Source organism: Cetorhinus maximus, unplaced genomic scaffold (assembly GCF_964194155.1).
Source record: "Cetorhinus maximus unplaced genomic scaffold, sCetMax3.hap1.1 HAP1_SCAFFOLD_1002, whole genome shotgun sequence".
Classification (NCBI taxonomy): domain Eukaryota; kingdom Metazoa; phylum Chordata; class Chondrichthyes; order Lamniformes; family Cetorhinidae; genus Cetorhinus; species Cetorhinus maximus.
Genome location: NW_027596944.1, coordinates 35,544 through 52,573, shown reverse-complemented (window position 1 = coordinate 52,573; position 17,030 = coordinate 35,544). Strand labels below are relative to the sequence as shown.

Genomic DNA, 17,030 nt, shown 5'->3' with positions numbered 1-17,030 from the left:
GGAGAATGGGGTTGAGAAACTTATCAGCCATGATTGAATGGCGGAGCAGACTCGATGGGCCGAATGGCCTAATCTCTGCTCCTATGTCTTATGGTCTAATTGTTGGCCACTGCATCTCCACTAACCTATCCCTTAACCTAATTCCCTAGTTCACTTTGGCCAGCTCTGTCTTCATACCCTCTTGATTGTCCTTATTTAAGTTTAAAACCACATATTAGACCCACTCTTCTCTTCCTCAAACTAAATGAGAAATTCAATCATATTGAATCCATCTCATTGCACATTACCAGGTGCAGAATAGCCTGCTCACTCGTGGGCTCTAGAATGTGCTGCTCTGAGAAACTGTCCTGAAAATACATCTTCCAGGGCAGAATTTTCCCTCATTCGGCGGGGGGAAGTTCAGGAGCGGGTGGGTGCAGGCGCGCCTCTGGTCAGCGCCCCCAATTTGGGGCGTGCCGCCATTTTACGTCAGCGGGCCAATTAAGGCTATGCGCTCCCTGTCCGGGGGGGGGGGATTCCCTAAGCCAAGAGTGCGCTCTTTCGTGCCTGCTAAGTGCCGCCTCAGGGAGATCGGCGCCAAATTTAAAAATGTTAAATGTAGAAAAATAAAATATCCCTGACATGTCCCCTAATGTGACACTGTCACATGAGTTGGGACATGTCCATCACTTTTAATTAAACTTTTAAAAACCTACATGAAACCTCATCCCACCCATGGTTTTTCTGAAGCCCGCCTCCCGGCCTGCCCGCCAACCTTAAGATTGGATGGGCAGGTCCTTTAACTAGTTCAATTGGTTTTTAAATGGCCTCACTTGGCCGTTGACAGGACGGTGGGTGCACAGCTGATTCGGCTGCGCTCCCGCTGACCTGAAAATTGAAATGACACAAGATGATGTCAGGAGTTCCGCCCGACGTCATCCCGCTTCATTTTACGTGTTGCCGTGTGGGTTCGCCGACCTCAATATCCTGCCCCCCAGGCTACCTTTGCCAATCTGATTTGTCCATCTATGTGTAGATTAAAATCAGCCATGATTACCAGTGTACCTTTCTCATAAGCCCCCATTATTTCTTCCTGTATATCCCAGGCTACAGTGTGGTTATTGTTGGGGCCCTATAAACTACTCCCACAAGTGGCCTCCTACCTTTGTCATTTCTCATCTCTAGATTCTACATTGGAGAGACCAGACACAGACTGGGTGACCGCTTTGCTGAGCACCTTCGGTCTGTCCGCAAGCATTACCCAGACCTCCCTGCCGCTTGCCATTTCAACACTCCACCCTGCTCTCATGCCCACATGTCCGTCCTTGGCTTGCTGCATTGTTCCAGTGAAGCTCAACACAAACTGGAGGAACAGCACCTCATCTTCCGACTAGGCACTTTACAGCCTACCGGACTGAATATTGAGTTCAACATTTTTAGATCATGAACTCTCTCCTCCATCCCCATCTTTCTGATTTTCCCCCTCCTTTTTGTTTTTTCCAATAATTTATATAGATTTTTCTTTTCCCACCTACTTCCATTATTAAGTGTATTTCCATCCATTGTTTATCTCTACCGTTTAGCCTATTTCGATCCCTTCTGCCCACCACACCCCCACTAGGGCTATCTGTACCTTGCTCGTCCTGCTTTCTACCCTTAATTAGCACATTCCTTTAGATAATATCACCTCCTTCAACACCTTTTTGTCCTTTTGTCTGTGACATCTTTTGGTTATCTCCATCTATCACTGGCCCTCTATCCAGCTCTTCTTGTCCCACCCTCTCCCCTTAAACCAGCTTATATTTCACCTCTCTTCTATTTTTACTTAGTTTTGTTGAAGGGTCATTTGGACTTGAAACGTTAACTGTGCTCCTCTCCGTAGATGCTGCCAGACCTGCTGAGTTTTTCCAGGTATTTCTGTTTTTGATTCTAAATCTTGATCTTTAGAACTAAGGTTTTGTCTCTCTAGTGTACAAATGTCATCCTTAATTAACAGAGCTACCCTCCATCTTTTCCTAGCTCCCTGTCCTTCTGAAATGTCATGCACCCTTGAATATTCAAGTTCCAGCCTTTGTCATCTTGCAGCCATGTCTCTGTAATAACTATCAGATCACACATATTTATTTCTATTTGAGCTGTCAATTTAGACGTTTTGTTATGAATGCTACATGCAATCAAATACAGAGCCTTTAGTTCTGTCTTTTTACTATTTTTGCAATCTCTAGCCTTATCTGCTGGCACGCTTTTAAGCGTATATGCTTTGTCCCTTCCTGCCACATGCTGACTATCATTACCCGTATTGCTAATCTGTTCTCTTGCCTTGTCCTCTCTCTTTAATCTACCATATCTTCCCTCACTTGATCCCTCATCCCCACTATTTAGTTTAAAACTCTCTCTACCACCCTAATTATATGACTTGCCTGAACACTGGTCCCAGAATAGTTCAGATACCGTTTCCAATGGTACAGCTCCCACTTTCCCCCGTACTGGTGCTATTGCACCATGAATCGAAACCCATTTCTCCCACACCAATCTTTTAATCCCCCATGCATTTAACTCTCTAATCTGATTTACCCAATGCCAATTTGCTTGTGGCTCAGGTCATAATCCAGAGGTTATTACCTTTGTGGCTCTGCTTTTTAATTTAGCCCCAGTTGCTCATAGTCCCTAAGGAGAACCACTTTCCTATGTCATTGGTACCTACATGGACCACAACAACTGGATCTTCCCCCACCAACTGCAGGTTCTTCTCCAGCCCCGAGCAGATACCCCAAACCCTGGCACCAGGCAAGCAACACAGCCATCTAGACCCTTGCTCTCAGCTGCAAAGAACTGTGTCAATCCCCCTGACCTTATTATCCCCTACTACCACTACATTCCTATTAATTCCCCCATTTAAATGGCTTCCAAGGTGCCATGGTCAGTTTTCTCATCCACCATGCAGACCCCGCTTTCATCTGCACAAACTGCAAGAACTTTAAACCTGTTGGACAATTGCAAAGGCTGATGCTCCTTCAATTCTATCTTCTCAATCCCCTGACCTGCCTTACTCGCAGTCACACCCACCTGTCCTTGACCATTGACCAAATCAGAAGACCCTATCCTAAGGAGTGTGACTGCCTTCTGTAACAAAATATTGAGGTAACTTTCCCCCTCCCTGATGCATCACAGTTTCTGCAGCTCCGCCTCCAGCTCAATGGCTCTGAGTCAAAGCTCTACTACCCGCAGACACTTACTGCAAACGTGTTTGCCATGGATCACAAAGTGTCCAGGAACACCCACATTCTGCAGTCGCAACACATCACCTGACCTATCTTTATCATGTGTTAATTAATTAATTATTATTCTCTTAATTAATTTATACTTAATAAACCCTACTATTCCCAATAAGCTTTACTGCTGCTAGTAAACCTTACTAATTCTAATAAAACCTTACAATTACTAATAAATTTAGTTTTGAAAGATAAATGAGCAAAATACTCACCAACTAATCACTTACCTGTTTCCCTGTGATGTTACACTTTGATTGTTTTCAGAATGTGGCCAGTCCACAGACTAAGCCTCTAGCTCTTTTGAATTGGTCCTCCGCTCTTTGTGCTCTTTTAAACTCAAAGTTAAGGTAGCTACTTACGTGAACAACACTTCCGACCTCACTGCACTGGATTCCTTCACTCACCAAATTCCCAAGCTTACACTCTGTGACTAGCTGCACTCAATGACCAGCTACTATCTTAATGCATGCTTAATTTTTTGTGTGTTATATAAACTTTAATAACAGTGACAGGTTTGCTTAAATTTCATATTTTAAAGTGACAGCTATAATCAAGCAGAAAAGTAGACAAAAATATTTTCAATATCATTCTAGTAGAGATGTTATATGTACTCAAAAATGGGATCAATTCCATCTTTGTTGCATTCTACACCAGGTTCATAATTTAAGAGAAACTGTAATAAATGGAATAAAGAAACAATGTTCAGCTTGAAAAAAGGGGTCAACATTAATATAATGCAAATGACCCAAGTGATGAGAATAAATGAGCATAACCTTAAAATTAATGCTAGACCATTCCTAGGTGATATCAGGAAGCACTTTTTCATTCAAAGGACAGTGGAAATTTAGAACTCTCTGCTCCCAAAAAGCTGTTGGTCAATTGAAAATGTTAAAACTGAGACTTACAGATTTTCGTTAGATAAGGTTATTAAGAGATACAGAAACAAGTTATGATAAAGATCAGCCATGATTTGATTGAATGGCAATACAGACTCAAGGGGCCGGATGTCTTCCTCCTGTTCCTAAGTAGCCCATCTTTACTAACTTGATTTTTAAATATTTCAATAAGAGCTTATGAATCTACACTAAATTCAAGTCTTAATTTTGCATATATAACCCACGTGTTCCAGTTATATAGCACAAATGTTCAATTACCTTTTGGGCTTCCATTTTTGCTGTTTTATTTTCCGAATCTAAAGCGATACAAATTAGATACTCCTTCAAAGCTTTGTCCTTTTTTTGTAGCCCAGCCAGTGCTTGTGCTTTTCTTAAGTGGCCCTAACAACAAAGCACACCAGTTGTTTAGGATGTAAATATTGCAACATGACCATAACTGCTGTAATGATGAAACAAACGGAGCAATGTTGAGCATTTGAGTTTTTCAAAATCTCACTTTAGGCCAGAAAGGCTGGATGCTGCAGGCAGCATTTCCATCACGCAGTGCATCTTCAAAGTATTTCATATTCGTGTTAATCTGTGCACGGTTGCTCAACAGCAAATGGTCTTTTGGGGCTGCAAATAAAGCACATACAGAACAGAAATGGATGCAAAAAAAATTGCCACTCCATTCATTTTAAAGTATCTAAAGCTTCACTAAGATATACTGGTAGAATAACTCACTGTGTGTGCCTTCTGCTGTAATAAACTTTAGCCTCTAAGTACCAATATCCTTATTTCTATTTCTTCTTAATGCTGAATGGTCAGAATAATTAAACTCTGTTCTTTCCGCAGATACTGATGGAAGAACTGTGTTTTCCCAGAATTTCTTGCTGCAAGTTTAAGGATGTCTATGGATGTTTCATTTGGATGTAACTTATCACATATTCCTTGGTGTCTCCATTTACTATCAATGGTAATTGAATTTCCAAATTAATGTTTGGACCTCATTCTTACAAACTCATTGGGACTAAAAAAAGTAAACATTGTTAACAGGAATTCAAGTCCTTGAGAATGGAGCCTCTGCTTCAACTTTATCTTAAGATAATAAGAAATTAGCACACGTTGACAGCAATTAGGCTTGGCCAAAGCAATTATAAAACGTCCATCATTACCTAAAAGCCAAATAAAGATACGCAGCCTTATCGTTATTTATAGTCATGTACAGGGAAAACAATAAAAAGAACGGTTACAACGGAAACTTTCTTTCAACTCCATTTACAAACTGACTCTGCTGCAACACATTGTGACTTCAGCAATCCATAGTTTGAACAATCATATTGTGAACCTTCACTCATGACTCCAGGACCCTTGGTCATCAAAACTCCCAATCAGGAACAAAGAAAACAGATGTGAACATCTAAACCACTTAATCCTGATGCCTATCTTAAAAAAAAGTAAACAGGCAGGAGTGCAAATATTTTTAAACTGTATACTTCTTCAGTCTCACCTCTTCAGGTAGGACAGTAGGTCCAAACTTTAAAGAGGAGCATCCTTCATTCTAAGAATTCCCTTTTGGAAAAGGGAACCAGATTGAAATTTGAATTTGCCTCTCCGCCAACTGATTTTAATTTGTGAATGCATGATATAATTTAGAGGAGGACTATATGAAACTCTGATGCATTGATCAGGTAAAGGGTTAAAAGGAAGTGGCCGTCACCCATAAGCCAAATGGTAAACTGCTCGCGATGCATTCTGAAGGTGGCAAATTTTGAATCATAGGATTTTGCCCATAGTGGCTTGTTTGAGTTGGCTACATTTTGCTAGCTCTCAGTCCAGACACGATGAGACACTGTATTCAGCCAAATGAAGTGAGGAGGTCAATGAGGAATTTTCCAGAGTGCTTCTCCTCCTCATGGCTCTGTTTTTTCTCATGTCACAGGAGTTGACATAGCTATTACTGGAGGGCTGTCTGCAGGAGAGGTCAAGGGAAGTGTTTAAATCTCAAGCTCCAGCCATTGTGAGTTTGGTACAGACTTGATGGGCTAGTTGATCCTTTCCTGTTCATCCTTTTCTGTAATCTTTAGCTAGTCCTCTTCTAATTGATGTTTTCAAAAGGGAATTGCACAACTATATCTACAGCAGTGACAGAGAAGTGTATTTCACTGCCTAGCCGGCTCATTATTTATTTTGCTTTGGTGGATTACAATCCTAGCCCCTTTTTGGACCATACCAGATCAGGCGTACTGCTGCAATGATTACTCTCAGTTTAACGTTAAGAAAGACAAATCCTAAAGGCACTTAATAGGTCTGAAGGTTTATTCCTACTCTCCCCAAAGGAAGCAGTCCAGGGTATTACCTTCCTCCAGATGACCTTTTTATCAGGTTGTAGCCAGATTATAATATCCCAGATATTTTGAGGGTCCGTGAATCTCTTCTCAGTAATGCACCTCTCCACAAAGAGTGGACGGAGATGGGGTTCATGAGTTAGTGATACATGAAACTATGTGAGACAAAATAATCTCTAAACTATATAGAAGTTCATTAAAGAACCGGACATGCAATTCACAGTTTGATGAGACAGTCAATCGCAACATTAATAATTCTAGGAAAAGGTAAGAAATACAATCTTAATTCTAGTAGAGAAACTAATTTTGAATCCAAATATTGTTACAGTAAAATATTTAAGCAGGATATTCATCAATTATTAAAGTAACATGTACCTTAAATCCCTAAGTTAGTAGAAGACTGTAAAGTTAGCAAGATGCCTTTGACCCAATTAAGGGGAGGATTATCATTGCCTTTCTCATATTTGTACCTTTACCAAGAGACACCGGAACGAGTCCAGCGAATCTAAAAATCCAAAAAAGAGTGCTTCCAATATTTACACATTTCTCATGGGAAATTAGGGATGGGCCCATCTCATGAAAGAATTAAAAAAAAAAATTATATAACCAATTTCTTACAAATGGCAAACACAAAAGTAATATACTATGAATGCTGGAAATCTGAAATAAGAACAAAAAAGTGCTGCAGATATTCAGCAGGGATGGAGCACCTATGAAGAGAGAAATAGAATTAATGTTTCAGGTCGATGACCTTTCATCAGAACTGATGATAGGTCATCAACCTGAAACAGTAACTCCTGTTTCTCTCAGCAGATTTGCCTGACCTGCAAGATATTTCCAGCATTTTTTTTTCTCTGACATAGGGCTATTGCCTCCCTTTATTTCTCAAATAGAGTTGTATTACTGCTAATTTCCAGGTAAGATCAGGCCCTCTTTGATTTCTAAGAAAGTCAGTGTGGGAGCAGGTTGCGAGGCTCATGATGGTCAAATTTTTATGGGTAATCAAAGTGTGTTTCAAAATTGGAGAGGAGGAAGGTGAGGGAGGAGTGGGTAGTTCTAATTTAGTTTGCATTTGGTCAGTTTTGTCAAAAGTTCCAATGACTGTAGTTTAAGACTATCAGCATAAAACAGTCTTATGACAGATTACACCGTGGTAGCTTTGTGACAGTTTGCAAAGCTATTTTACCAATGTCTTACTCTGCGGTAAGATTCTTGACTTCATGAGTCAACCCATCATACCGGGATAATAAAAGCAAAATGCTGCAGGTGCTGGAGATCTGAAATAAAAACAGAAAGTGCTGGAAAAACTCGGCAGGCCTGGCAGCATCTGTGGAGAGAGAAACTGTTAACACTGAGCCTTTTTCAGAACTCCAGAAAGTCGTATCAGTTCCGGAGAAGTCATACTGGACTCGAAACCTCCCCACAGATGCTTCCAGACCTGCTGGGTTCATCCAGCACTTTCTGCTTCCATCTTGTCAGGAGTTACCCTTATAGTTCTAAGATAAGGGTTTTTTTTCCCTCTCTCTGGGGGCTTTTTGCTTAGGAGAATGAGGTAAGCAGTATTAGAAAGATGAACTCTTTTAACCTTTTAAGCCTCATGACTGGATTTCATGTTGCCAGTGCATTAAAAAGGGTAAATTGTGCTCTAAAAATTCTGTAAAGTTCCAGACAGCTGCAGTTACCAGCCCTTTGAAAGCAAGTAAGTTTGAGGGAAGGTTTAAAGCAATTACTGCCATAGAGCTATTCTCAAACCATGACTTTAAAATTTCCTTATTTGTGTTAATTAATTTTTTAAAACGCTGTATTGAAACTGAATTGCAAGTTAAAAGCTTCAGATGTGAAATGTTCTGTTTGACCCAGTTTTTCCACTAATGTTACACAACAGCTGCTACCTAACTGTAAAACACCGTGACAAAAACCGGTCAAAAGGTAGGATCTTATGCAACACGCCCCGAAACATGTCATCGATTTAACTGTTGCCTTCTAACCCATACTCTTTCCCCCACCCACTGTGACTCTATGGGGGCAGCTCGGCCGGTCGCTACAGTTCTATCTCACTTTTTTTCACGAACTGATCCAACTGTGCAACTTTTATACTACAAACCAATTCGCTTTGGAAATTAATTCTGGATACTTGAAGCACAGACTTGTTTCATTGTTTCCCACCTCCCCTCCTGCTAAAGTACTAACATGAGAAAGGTTTTGTAAAAAACAACAAAATAACATAATGGTTGCACATTACCTAACGCGATTGCTTCGTGATATTTCTCTAAGGCAGCCAGCGGTTTATTTTTCTTGTACAAGACGTTCCCTTCGTGTCTAAGGGTTAGTGCTCTGCTTTCTGCCGGGAAGTACTTGCCTAAGAAACTGTTCAAAATCACGTTAATTCGATAGGCGCCGGCGGTGGGGAGTTTCTCTTTGCAAAGTTTGCAGGAGAGGGTTGAGGCTTTGTGACCCTCTCGCTCCTTCTCCAGGCAGCTCCTGCAGTAACTGTGACCGCAGCGGAGGGTGACCGGCTGGTACAGGGTGCCAGTGCACTTCGGGCAGCCCAGCAAGCCCTTGCCCAGCGGCTCTCCCTCCGCCCAGCCCTGGCTGCCCCTCATGCTCTCGGCCAGGTAGCCGACCAGGACGTCCAGGTGCTCGGCTCGCAGCCTGCCCTGTCGGGACAGGAGCTGGTACTCCTCCAGGGCTTCGCTCAGCCGCCCTCCCAGCACCAGGCAGTGGGCACGCTTCAGCTGCATCTCCTCCGTCTGCCCCGGCTGCTTTGCCCTCAGCTGGCACTGGTAGATGTCGGCGGCCAGTTGGAAGTTCCTCGCCCTGAAAGCTTCGGCTGCCAGTCCCAGCATCACGTCCAGCCCCCTGGCTTCTGTGCCCATGCTGGAGGAGACAGGGTCGGCAGCCTCCTCCAGCACAAAGCCCAGTAAACTAGCTCTGCTCAGGCTCACACCACTCATTGTGTGTGTGTGTGTGTGAGTGTGTGGATCTCAATCCCTTTAAACCTCCCCCCCTACCCTCTCTCTCCCCAATTCCGATGGAGGAGAGAACCCTTATCCACAATGCAAAAAAAAATGTTACATAAAGCAAGATCACATGACACCCGTCCGCAGCCTCCCATTGGCCTGAGTCAGACTGTTACAAAACCAGCAAGTTCTGTAACATTTTGTTTATTTTGAATTTATTTTGGAGGAGAATTGCAGGATTGACACATCTCTATCTCCCTCCCTCTCTCTCTCTTTCCACTACCTCTGAGGCTGTTCCTTGTTTGCTCCCCACAAGCAGTGCCCGAGGGAAACTGTAACAAGTCATTAATAGTCCAACACAGTGGTTGTGTAGATGTACACACCCACTTGCAAGATTTAAATATTTAATTTGCGCGCAAAGACAACCAGATATTAATACAATGCACCACCCCCACAATCTAGAAGCAAATTGCCCAAACGTTATATCGATAACAATGCTCCAACGCTGACGTGTGTCCTTATGGCTCTTGAAATATTTTTTTCAAGGAAAAATCTTGTTTCAAAGTGGCCTGTTTTACATCAATTACTCGTAACTGTTTCATTAGTAAAACTGAAACATATTGTACTGGCAAACCCCAAATCTCAAACCCTATAATCAATGTGAGATTCCCCTGTCTTATTTCTCCTCGTCTGCAAAAATTAAAAAAAAATACATTTGCGAAACTGTTTCTGTTAATTATTGCCACCAACAATTTTGATCCAGTAACTTTTATTCACAGAATATTCTTTTCGTTTGTCGAGTGTATGTGTGGTGTGTAGATTACATCATCTCTTATGTAAGGTACTGACATAGTGTCCGTTTACATAAAACGCCTTACTCCTGTGCTGGAACTTTTTATGTGCTGGGGGATAGAAAACAAAGGTAGCCAGAGACACGTGAAGGCAGGTGGTGTTTTTTTTTTCTCACTGGCAGAATTAGAGCGCTAACGGAGTGCCATAAATTAAAATCAATAAAACCAACATCTTTGACCTGTCGAATTAGTAATCTCAACACGGCTGAAATGGCTGCGAGGATGTGTAAATATTCAAAAGTAAACAAGACAACTCCTGGCAGTCGCCAATACTCGATCAGAAACAAAAAAACATCAAGAGCTCTGTCGAAATCAATACACGATGACCACAAAAGCAAGGAAATGCAGTTTAATTTTCCAGTAAAAAGCCCTAAATGATCTTGTCAAAAAGCTTGACCTTAGAAAATTGGTTACATAATTGTGTTTCTATTTTGGGTTGAGAACTTGCTATCTCTCTACGGCACATTAAGGCATCGCAAAGAACTCTTGAATATCACCATGACCAGAATGTTGGTCCATTATTTAACAGTAATATGCCAATGATGTCCAATTTTTGAACTCAAAATGGGAGTGCCAAGATTTGTCCTGTTTACTTTTGAATATTTACACATTCTTGCAGCCCTTCCAGCTGTAATTAGATCCCACAAATTGTATGAAAAAAGAGAATGTTTAAAGGTTTCTTACAAAAGGTTCCATATTTATGTGTTGTGTTGTCAAATTCCAAAAGACCACTCCTTTTTCATTGAAATTCTTCATAGTTATCACTGCATGGGATCTTAAATGGGTGAAATGATGCTTGTGAGGAAAATGTCAAGAGCTGGATTTCCTTGGCTGGTTAAGAGATGATTCATCAGCATATCGGTAGCAGGATAAATCACAGTTAGGCCATTACAGGCCCATTACCCAAACATTACCAAGTAGTAAAATAATGGAAATCATTCGAAACAGGGTGCTGGGAAAGTAGATATTATAGCAGCAGTTTTATGCTGAACAACCAGCATTGATTTAAAGAGGGGGTATGCATAAACCTCTTGATAAGCTTGGTAAGGCTGCAGATAGCAGTAAAAATAGAACAGTGGAATCGAACTTAACGATTTGCAAAAGTATTTATATCAGTAACCTAATTAGACAGAGAAATGGGAGATAGCATATGATAATGAAAAATGCTTGCTAGGTAGAAATATGGGCAGCAGAGGTGGGCAGCAATACGAGCTGTGGTTCAGTGGTAATGGTTTTGCATCAAAGTCAGAAGGCTGTGGGTTCGACCCCTGCTCCAGAAATTTCCTTAAAAATGTATTCACAAGATTTGGGTACCATCAGCAAGGTCAGCACTATTGTCCAATCCTAATTTTCATTGAGAAGACGGTAGCAAGTTGTCTTCCTAAGCTGTTGCAATCCATGTGGTGCATTACCCACAGTGCTGTTAGAATGGGAGTTGCAGGATTTTGAGCCAGCAACTTTGAAGGAATGATGATATAGTTCCATGTCAGGATGGTGAGTGATTTGGCGGGGGTGGGGATGGTGTTCCCATGCACTTGCTGTTCTTGACCATCTAAGAGGCAGGAAGGAGCCTTGGAGAGATCCTGCAGTGCATTGTGTAGATGATAAACACTGCAGCCATTGTATGTCAGTGGTGGAGGGAGTGAATGTCGAAGGTGGTAAATGGGGTGCCAGTCCAGTGGGCTACTTTTTTCTTGGATGCTGCCAAACTTATTGAGTGTTGTTGGAGCTGCATTCATCCAGGCAAGTGGAGAGAATTTCATCACATTTCTGACTTATGCCTTATAGATGATGGACAGGCTTGGCGGGTTGGGGGGGGGGATGGTGTCAGGAGGTGAGTTACTCACTGCAGAATATCCAGCCTGTGACCAGCTCTTGTTGTCACAGTATTATTTAGCTGGTCCAGTTCAGTTTCTGGTCAATGGTAACCCCCAGGATACTGATGTTGGGGACTTCAACATTGGCAATCCTGTTGAATGTCAAATGGAGACAGTGGTTAGACTTTCTCGTGTTGGAGATGGTCATTGGATGGCACCTGTGGGGGTAAATGTTATTTACCACTTATCATTCCAATCTGGTCCAGGTCTTGCTGCATGCAGGCACAGACTTCATCAGTATTGGAGGATGTGTGAATTGAACTGAACACTGTCATTATCAGCAAACATCTCCACTTTTGACCTTATGGTAGAGGGAAGGTCATGGATGAAGCAGCTGAAGATGGTTGGACTGAGGTGACTGCCCTGTGGAACTGCTGCGGCGATGTCCTGGGGCTGAAATTATTGGCCTCCAAGAACCACAATCATCTTCCTTTGTGCTATATATGATTCTAGGCAGTGGAGTTTTCCTCATGATTCCCGTTGCCTTCAATGTGACTAGAGCTCCTTGATACCACAGTCAGTCAAATCTGCCTTGATGTCAAGGACAGTCACTTTCACCTCAGCCCTGGAGTTCAGCTCTTTTGTCCATCTTCAAACCAAGGCTGTAATAAAATCCTGAGCCAAGATTCTGATGTCAACGAGGAACAGTTTATTAGTGAGTAATTGCCATTTTATAGCACTGTCGATGACACATTCCATCACTTTGCTGGTGATTGAGAGTAAGTTGAGGGAACAGATTGGCCAGATTGGATTTATTCTTTTTGTGAGTTTAAACATATAATCCAAGCTGCCAGTTCAGTGCAATACTAAGAGTTCTGCTCTGTTCAGGATGCTATTTTTCAGAGGAGACCTTCAAATTAGACCCATATTCTTTTCAGGAGGATGTAGAAGTTCCAAGGGCACCATTCTGAAGTAGAGCAGGGCAGTTCTCCCGTTTCCTGGCAAATATTGATCTTTCAACTAACACCTATAAACTGGTTACCTGGCTATTGACTTGAGCACAAAAATTAAGGCTGACACTTCCAGTGCAGTACTGAGGTAATGCTGCACTGTCAGAGGTGCTGCCTTTGGTATACAGTGTTAAATTGAGGCTCCATCTACATTCTTAGTTGGACCTAAAAGATCGTAGGGCCCTATTTCAAATGGGAGCAGGGAAGTTCTCTCTCTCCTGGCCAACATTTATTGCTCGATCAACATCAGAAAAACAGATCATGTCATCAATACCCCATAGCTACTACTGGGAGCTTACTGTGTGCCAATTGGCTGAACTCAATTAAATTGAGAGTTTTTTAATACAAGTGACTGTACTTCAAAAGTACTTCTTTGGATGTACAGTGCTTTGAAACATCCCTATGATCATGAAAGATTTTGTATAAATGTTTTTTTTTTGTATTTGAAGTGCTTCGAAAAGCTTCAAAGAGAAGTGCATGTTTTCCCTTCAGCTCATCTCCTCTGGCCCTGCCTGTTTCTTATGCTCTTTCTCAGTAAATGGAGTAAAGCCATGTTTCACGAGAGAACTTTGTTCCTTCAACTGATATAGCTTCGACTCCTGCTAGAGTCAAAAAAATATTCTGAAAGATAACCAAAAGTTTTAACTTAACGTGTGAAAGATGAGTTGCACACTGCTGTAGGAAAATGTTATGAACTTTGCACTCTGCTAAGATATTGAACAGATGAGATTGTAAACACCAGTGCCCTACTTAAATGGTATCAAGGTAAGGACAGCCAGAACCAGTTCTTTGTTTACATACCTTACTATGGTGTTAGCTATCCATGGATGTATTATTCATTCTGTAAGTGCACACAAAAAATATGATTTCTGATGTTTATGGATAAATGCTCAGGCAGTTGACAATGATGGGGTTAAAAAGAAACTAAGGTTCTGTTCAGAATTGACCCAGATACATGGCAGAGTAGGTGAGAACACCTCATGACAATGGCCTATGAAACAAATATTTTAAGTGCCTAATGACCCATTTTGTTTCCCTTCATAGAGCAACTGCTGGATTCTTCTATTACAACGTCAGTAGATCATTCCAAAATACATGCGATCAAATCCTTTGCACCAGCAAATGAGTTATAAGTGTATAGCTATTCATTATTTTTATCACTTTTGAATACCAGTGGAGGTTATTATTCATAATGAAACGGTACTAAAGTGACTCAAACCTGCTAGATAAAATCACTGGAACCAGATTTATAATTTTTGAACAACTCTGTTGAAAAGATGGAGAACGGCAAATGTGACAGGCCTATAATGTGATATGTTATAGTTTAGACTAGTTTCAATTATTAAACTACTAGAGTCTGGGATAGTTTTTCATAAGGCATTATGGCATGACTCCCACAAGGCAATTAAAACAAAGATAACAGCAAACTGGATTAAGCAGAATGTAGATACAAGAGGACATATGGTAAAAGGTTATTTACCAGAATGGAAAGGTATGGCAAATGGTATTCTGCAAGTGGCTGTTTTGGAGCCACTCTGGTTTGTTATAAACATGAATGGTCCAGACTTATACCGAATTATAATGGGTCAACATTTTCTGTAGCAGGACACAAAACAGTATCTGATATTAGTTAGGCTTATTTTTGTGTGTTTAGATGATTAAATGTTTTCTGCATGGCTTAAAGTGTCATCCAATGCTACAAAGATGAAAACTACTTTATATTAAAAGTTACTGGTCCTTAACCAGATCGTAACAGGTTGGATTGAGAAGGAAAAATAAAACTGGATGTTATATTTTCAAAATGTCCAAAAATAGCTGAAGAAACAAAACTCTGCAATTATAATAGTTAATTTTCATTGGCAGAGGTTGATTTGGTAATAATTAACACTGACCACATGGTTAAAGGGCATTTACCCTAAATGACAAGCCTTAATCTGATGAGTTTCTTTCTATCTAGCATGCAATGCAGCAATGTCACGCCAATGTATTGCAGGCAGCAAAACGCTGGTTTTGTGAAGCTGAGTGGACTGGCACAACTCAGACAGCACTTTTGCACATTCATGTTTAACCCCATATCTATCTCCTTGCATATGGTTGCTCTACCATTTCTGCATAGATATCAGCGAGCACCATCAACCTCATCATTATTTTGGTAGCAAATTCTGGCCCATTACTTTAGTTTATGTTACGTTAGCAAGGCAAGTTCATAGCTTAAAAGTTAAAATGGAACAATACTGAAAATTGCGAGCGACTTGAAATTGTGACGAGGACTATTTAAAGGACTGCAGGAGCAGGTCTATGGATGAGCAGGTGCGAGATTTAGAGAAATTTGAAATAATACATTTTTAAAGTAAGAATAGAGAAAGGAAATATAATTAAATGTTAAGATTCTATCAACTATAACAGGTATTAGCTATTCCATTGTTCTATCACAATTGTCCTTCTAAAGCTAAAATCTCTAGATGCTTTCTGTGAACAATCATTTAAAAATGGTAATGGCTACTGTCCACTACAAACAATTATTCAAGTTAGTATTGCTCTAATGCTAACAATTGCTAGTGAGTTTAAAAAAAAAATAAACATCACAAGCAAGTTTCATAAACTTCTTGGCTAATTAAGGTCAGGCACAAAAGTCTGTGCATCCAACAATCTATATTTAGTCCCTTGTGAAACATCAAAGTTTCACATCTGTAGGATTTAGATGAATTCTGCAACTTGAAATATTAGTTCTTAATGACATAAGAAATAGGATCAGGAATAGGCCATTCGGCTCCTTACACCCGCTCCGCCATTCAATAAAATCATGGCTGATCCCCATAAACCCCAGACTCCCTTGTCAATCAAAAATCTGACTGACTCAGCCTTGAATATATTCAATGACACAGCCTCCACTGCTCCATGGGGAAAAGAATTCTAAACACTAACCACCCTAAAAAGAAATTCCTCCTCATCACTATCTTAAACAGGAGGCCCCTTATTTTGAAACTGTGTCCCCTAGTTCTAGATACCCCAATGAGGGAAATACCAGACTAAAAATTGAATGCCAAAACTATGATGCCTTATATAACAAGTTATACAACTTCTGAGCTTTTATAAAATTTGAAATTGAATTGCACAAGCTAAATGCCACCTGTAAGGGATGGTTGCATACAGAACACACATTTCTGTACCTTATCATATCTCTCCCAAAGCATGTTATATACTAACAACTTAAAATTCTAATAAAGTGGAGACATTTATGTGAGTAAACACAATTTGTGCACAAGAAACAGCAAGTTAGATGAATGACAACTTAATCTCCTTTTATTGATGGTCATTGGGGTAGAAATGTTAGCCAGGCCACTGGAAGAATTGCCTGTAGTAGAGTCAACAATGCAGCTCTTGCTTCCCAATGCACTGACGTGGCAGTCTAGGTCTGTACTGGGATGGGAATGTTAAAGCTTCTGACTCAGAGGTGAGAATGTTACCAAGTGAGTCAAACCAATATTTCAGTAATTAAGTAATGCCATCATTATGCATGTAAGACTGCGAAGATCATACGTAAGATATAAGGAGCCCACAACAGCCTTGGGCATTATAACAGAAAAGTCATGTATTAAGAAATTATGTGGTTTTAACTTTTAACCTTTAGACTACCAAAAAAATGTCAAGAAACTTCCGGGATCACAGCCGGTTAGAATTGATTTCAGCAGCATTACTGGCAAAGGTTCCAGCTCTTAAGTTCTCCAGCTGCTGGATTGGGTATGAATATAAATGGAGATGAGCTGTGATGCACTCCATGGTAAATCAGCAGGCTGGCATTCACCATAAAAGCTCACCTGAAGAAGCTTCACATGGCAAAGGTACAATGGAACATTCCTCATGCAAGAGGCCAAGCCAGCATGGAGATAAAGAGGAAGACAGAAAGAAAGACTAAAA

The 17,030-nt window shown here is 40.8% G+C and overlaps 1 protein-coding gene across 1 annotated transcript in view; it reads right to left on the bottom strand.

Annotated features, from left to right (window-relative positions):
- LOC144675551 (LON peptidase N-terminal domain and RING finger protein 3-like) overlaps window positions 1-9,532 on the bottom strand; it is a 39,871-nt gene extending 30,339 nt beyond the window's left edge. The window contains exons 1-3 of the mRNA XM_078536226.1: window positions 8,717-9,532; window positions 4,644-4,762; window positions 4,406-4,528 (exon numbers count right to left, since the gene is read on the bottom strand). Of these exons, the coding sequence (XP_078392352.1) occupies window positions 4,406-4,528; window positions 4,644-4,762; window positions 8,717-9,428 (954 nt within the window). The 5' untranslated portion in view covers window positions 9,429-9,532. The remainder of the gene's footprint in view (window positions 1-4,405; window positions 4,529-4,643; window positions 4,763-8,716) is intronic.
- Between the last annotated feature and the right edge of the window lie 7,498 nt (window positions 9,533-17,030).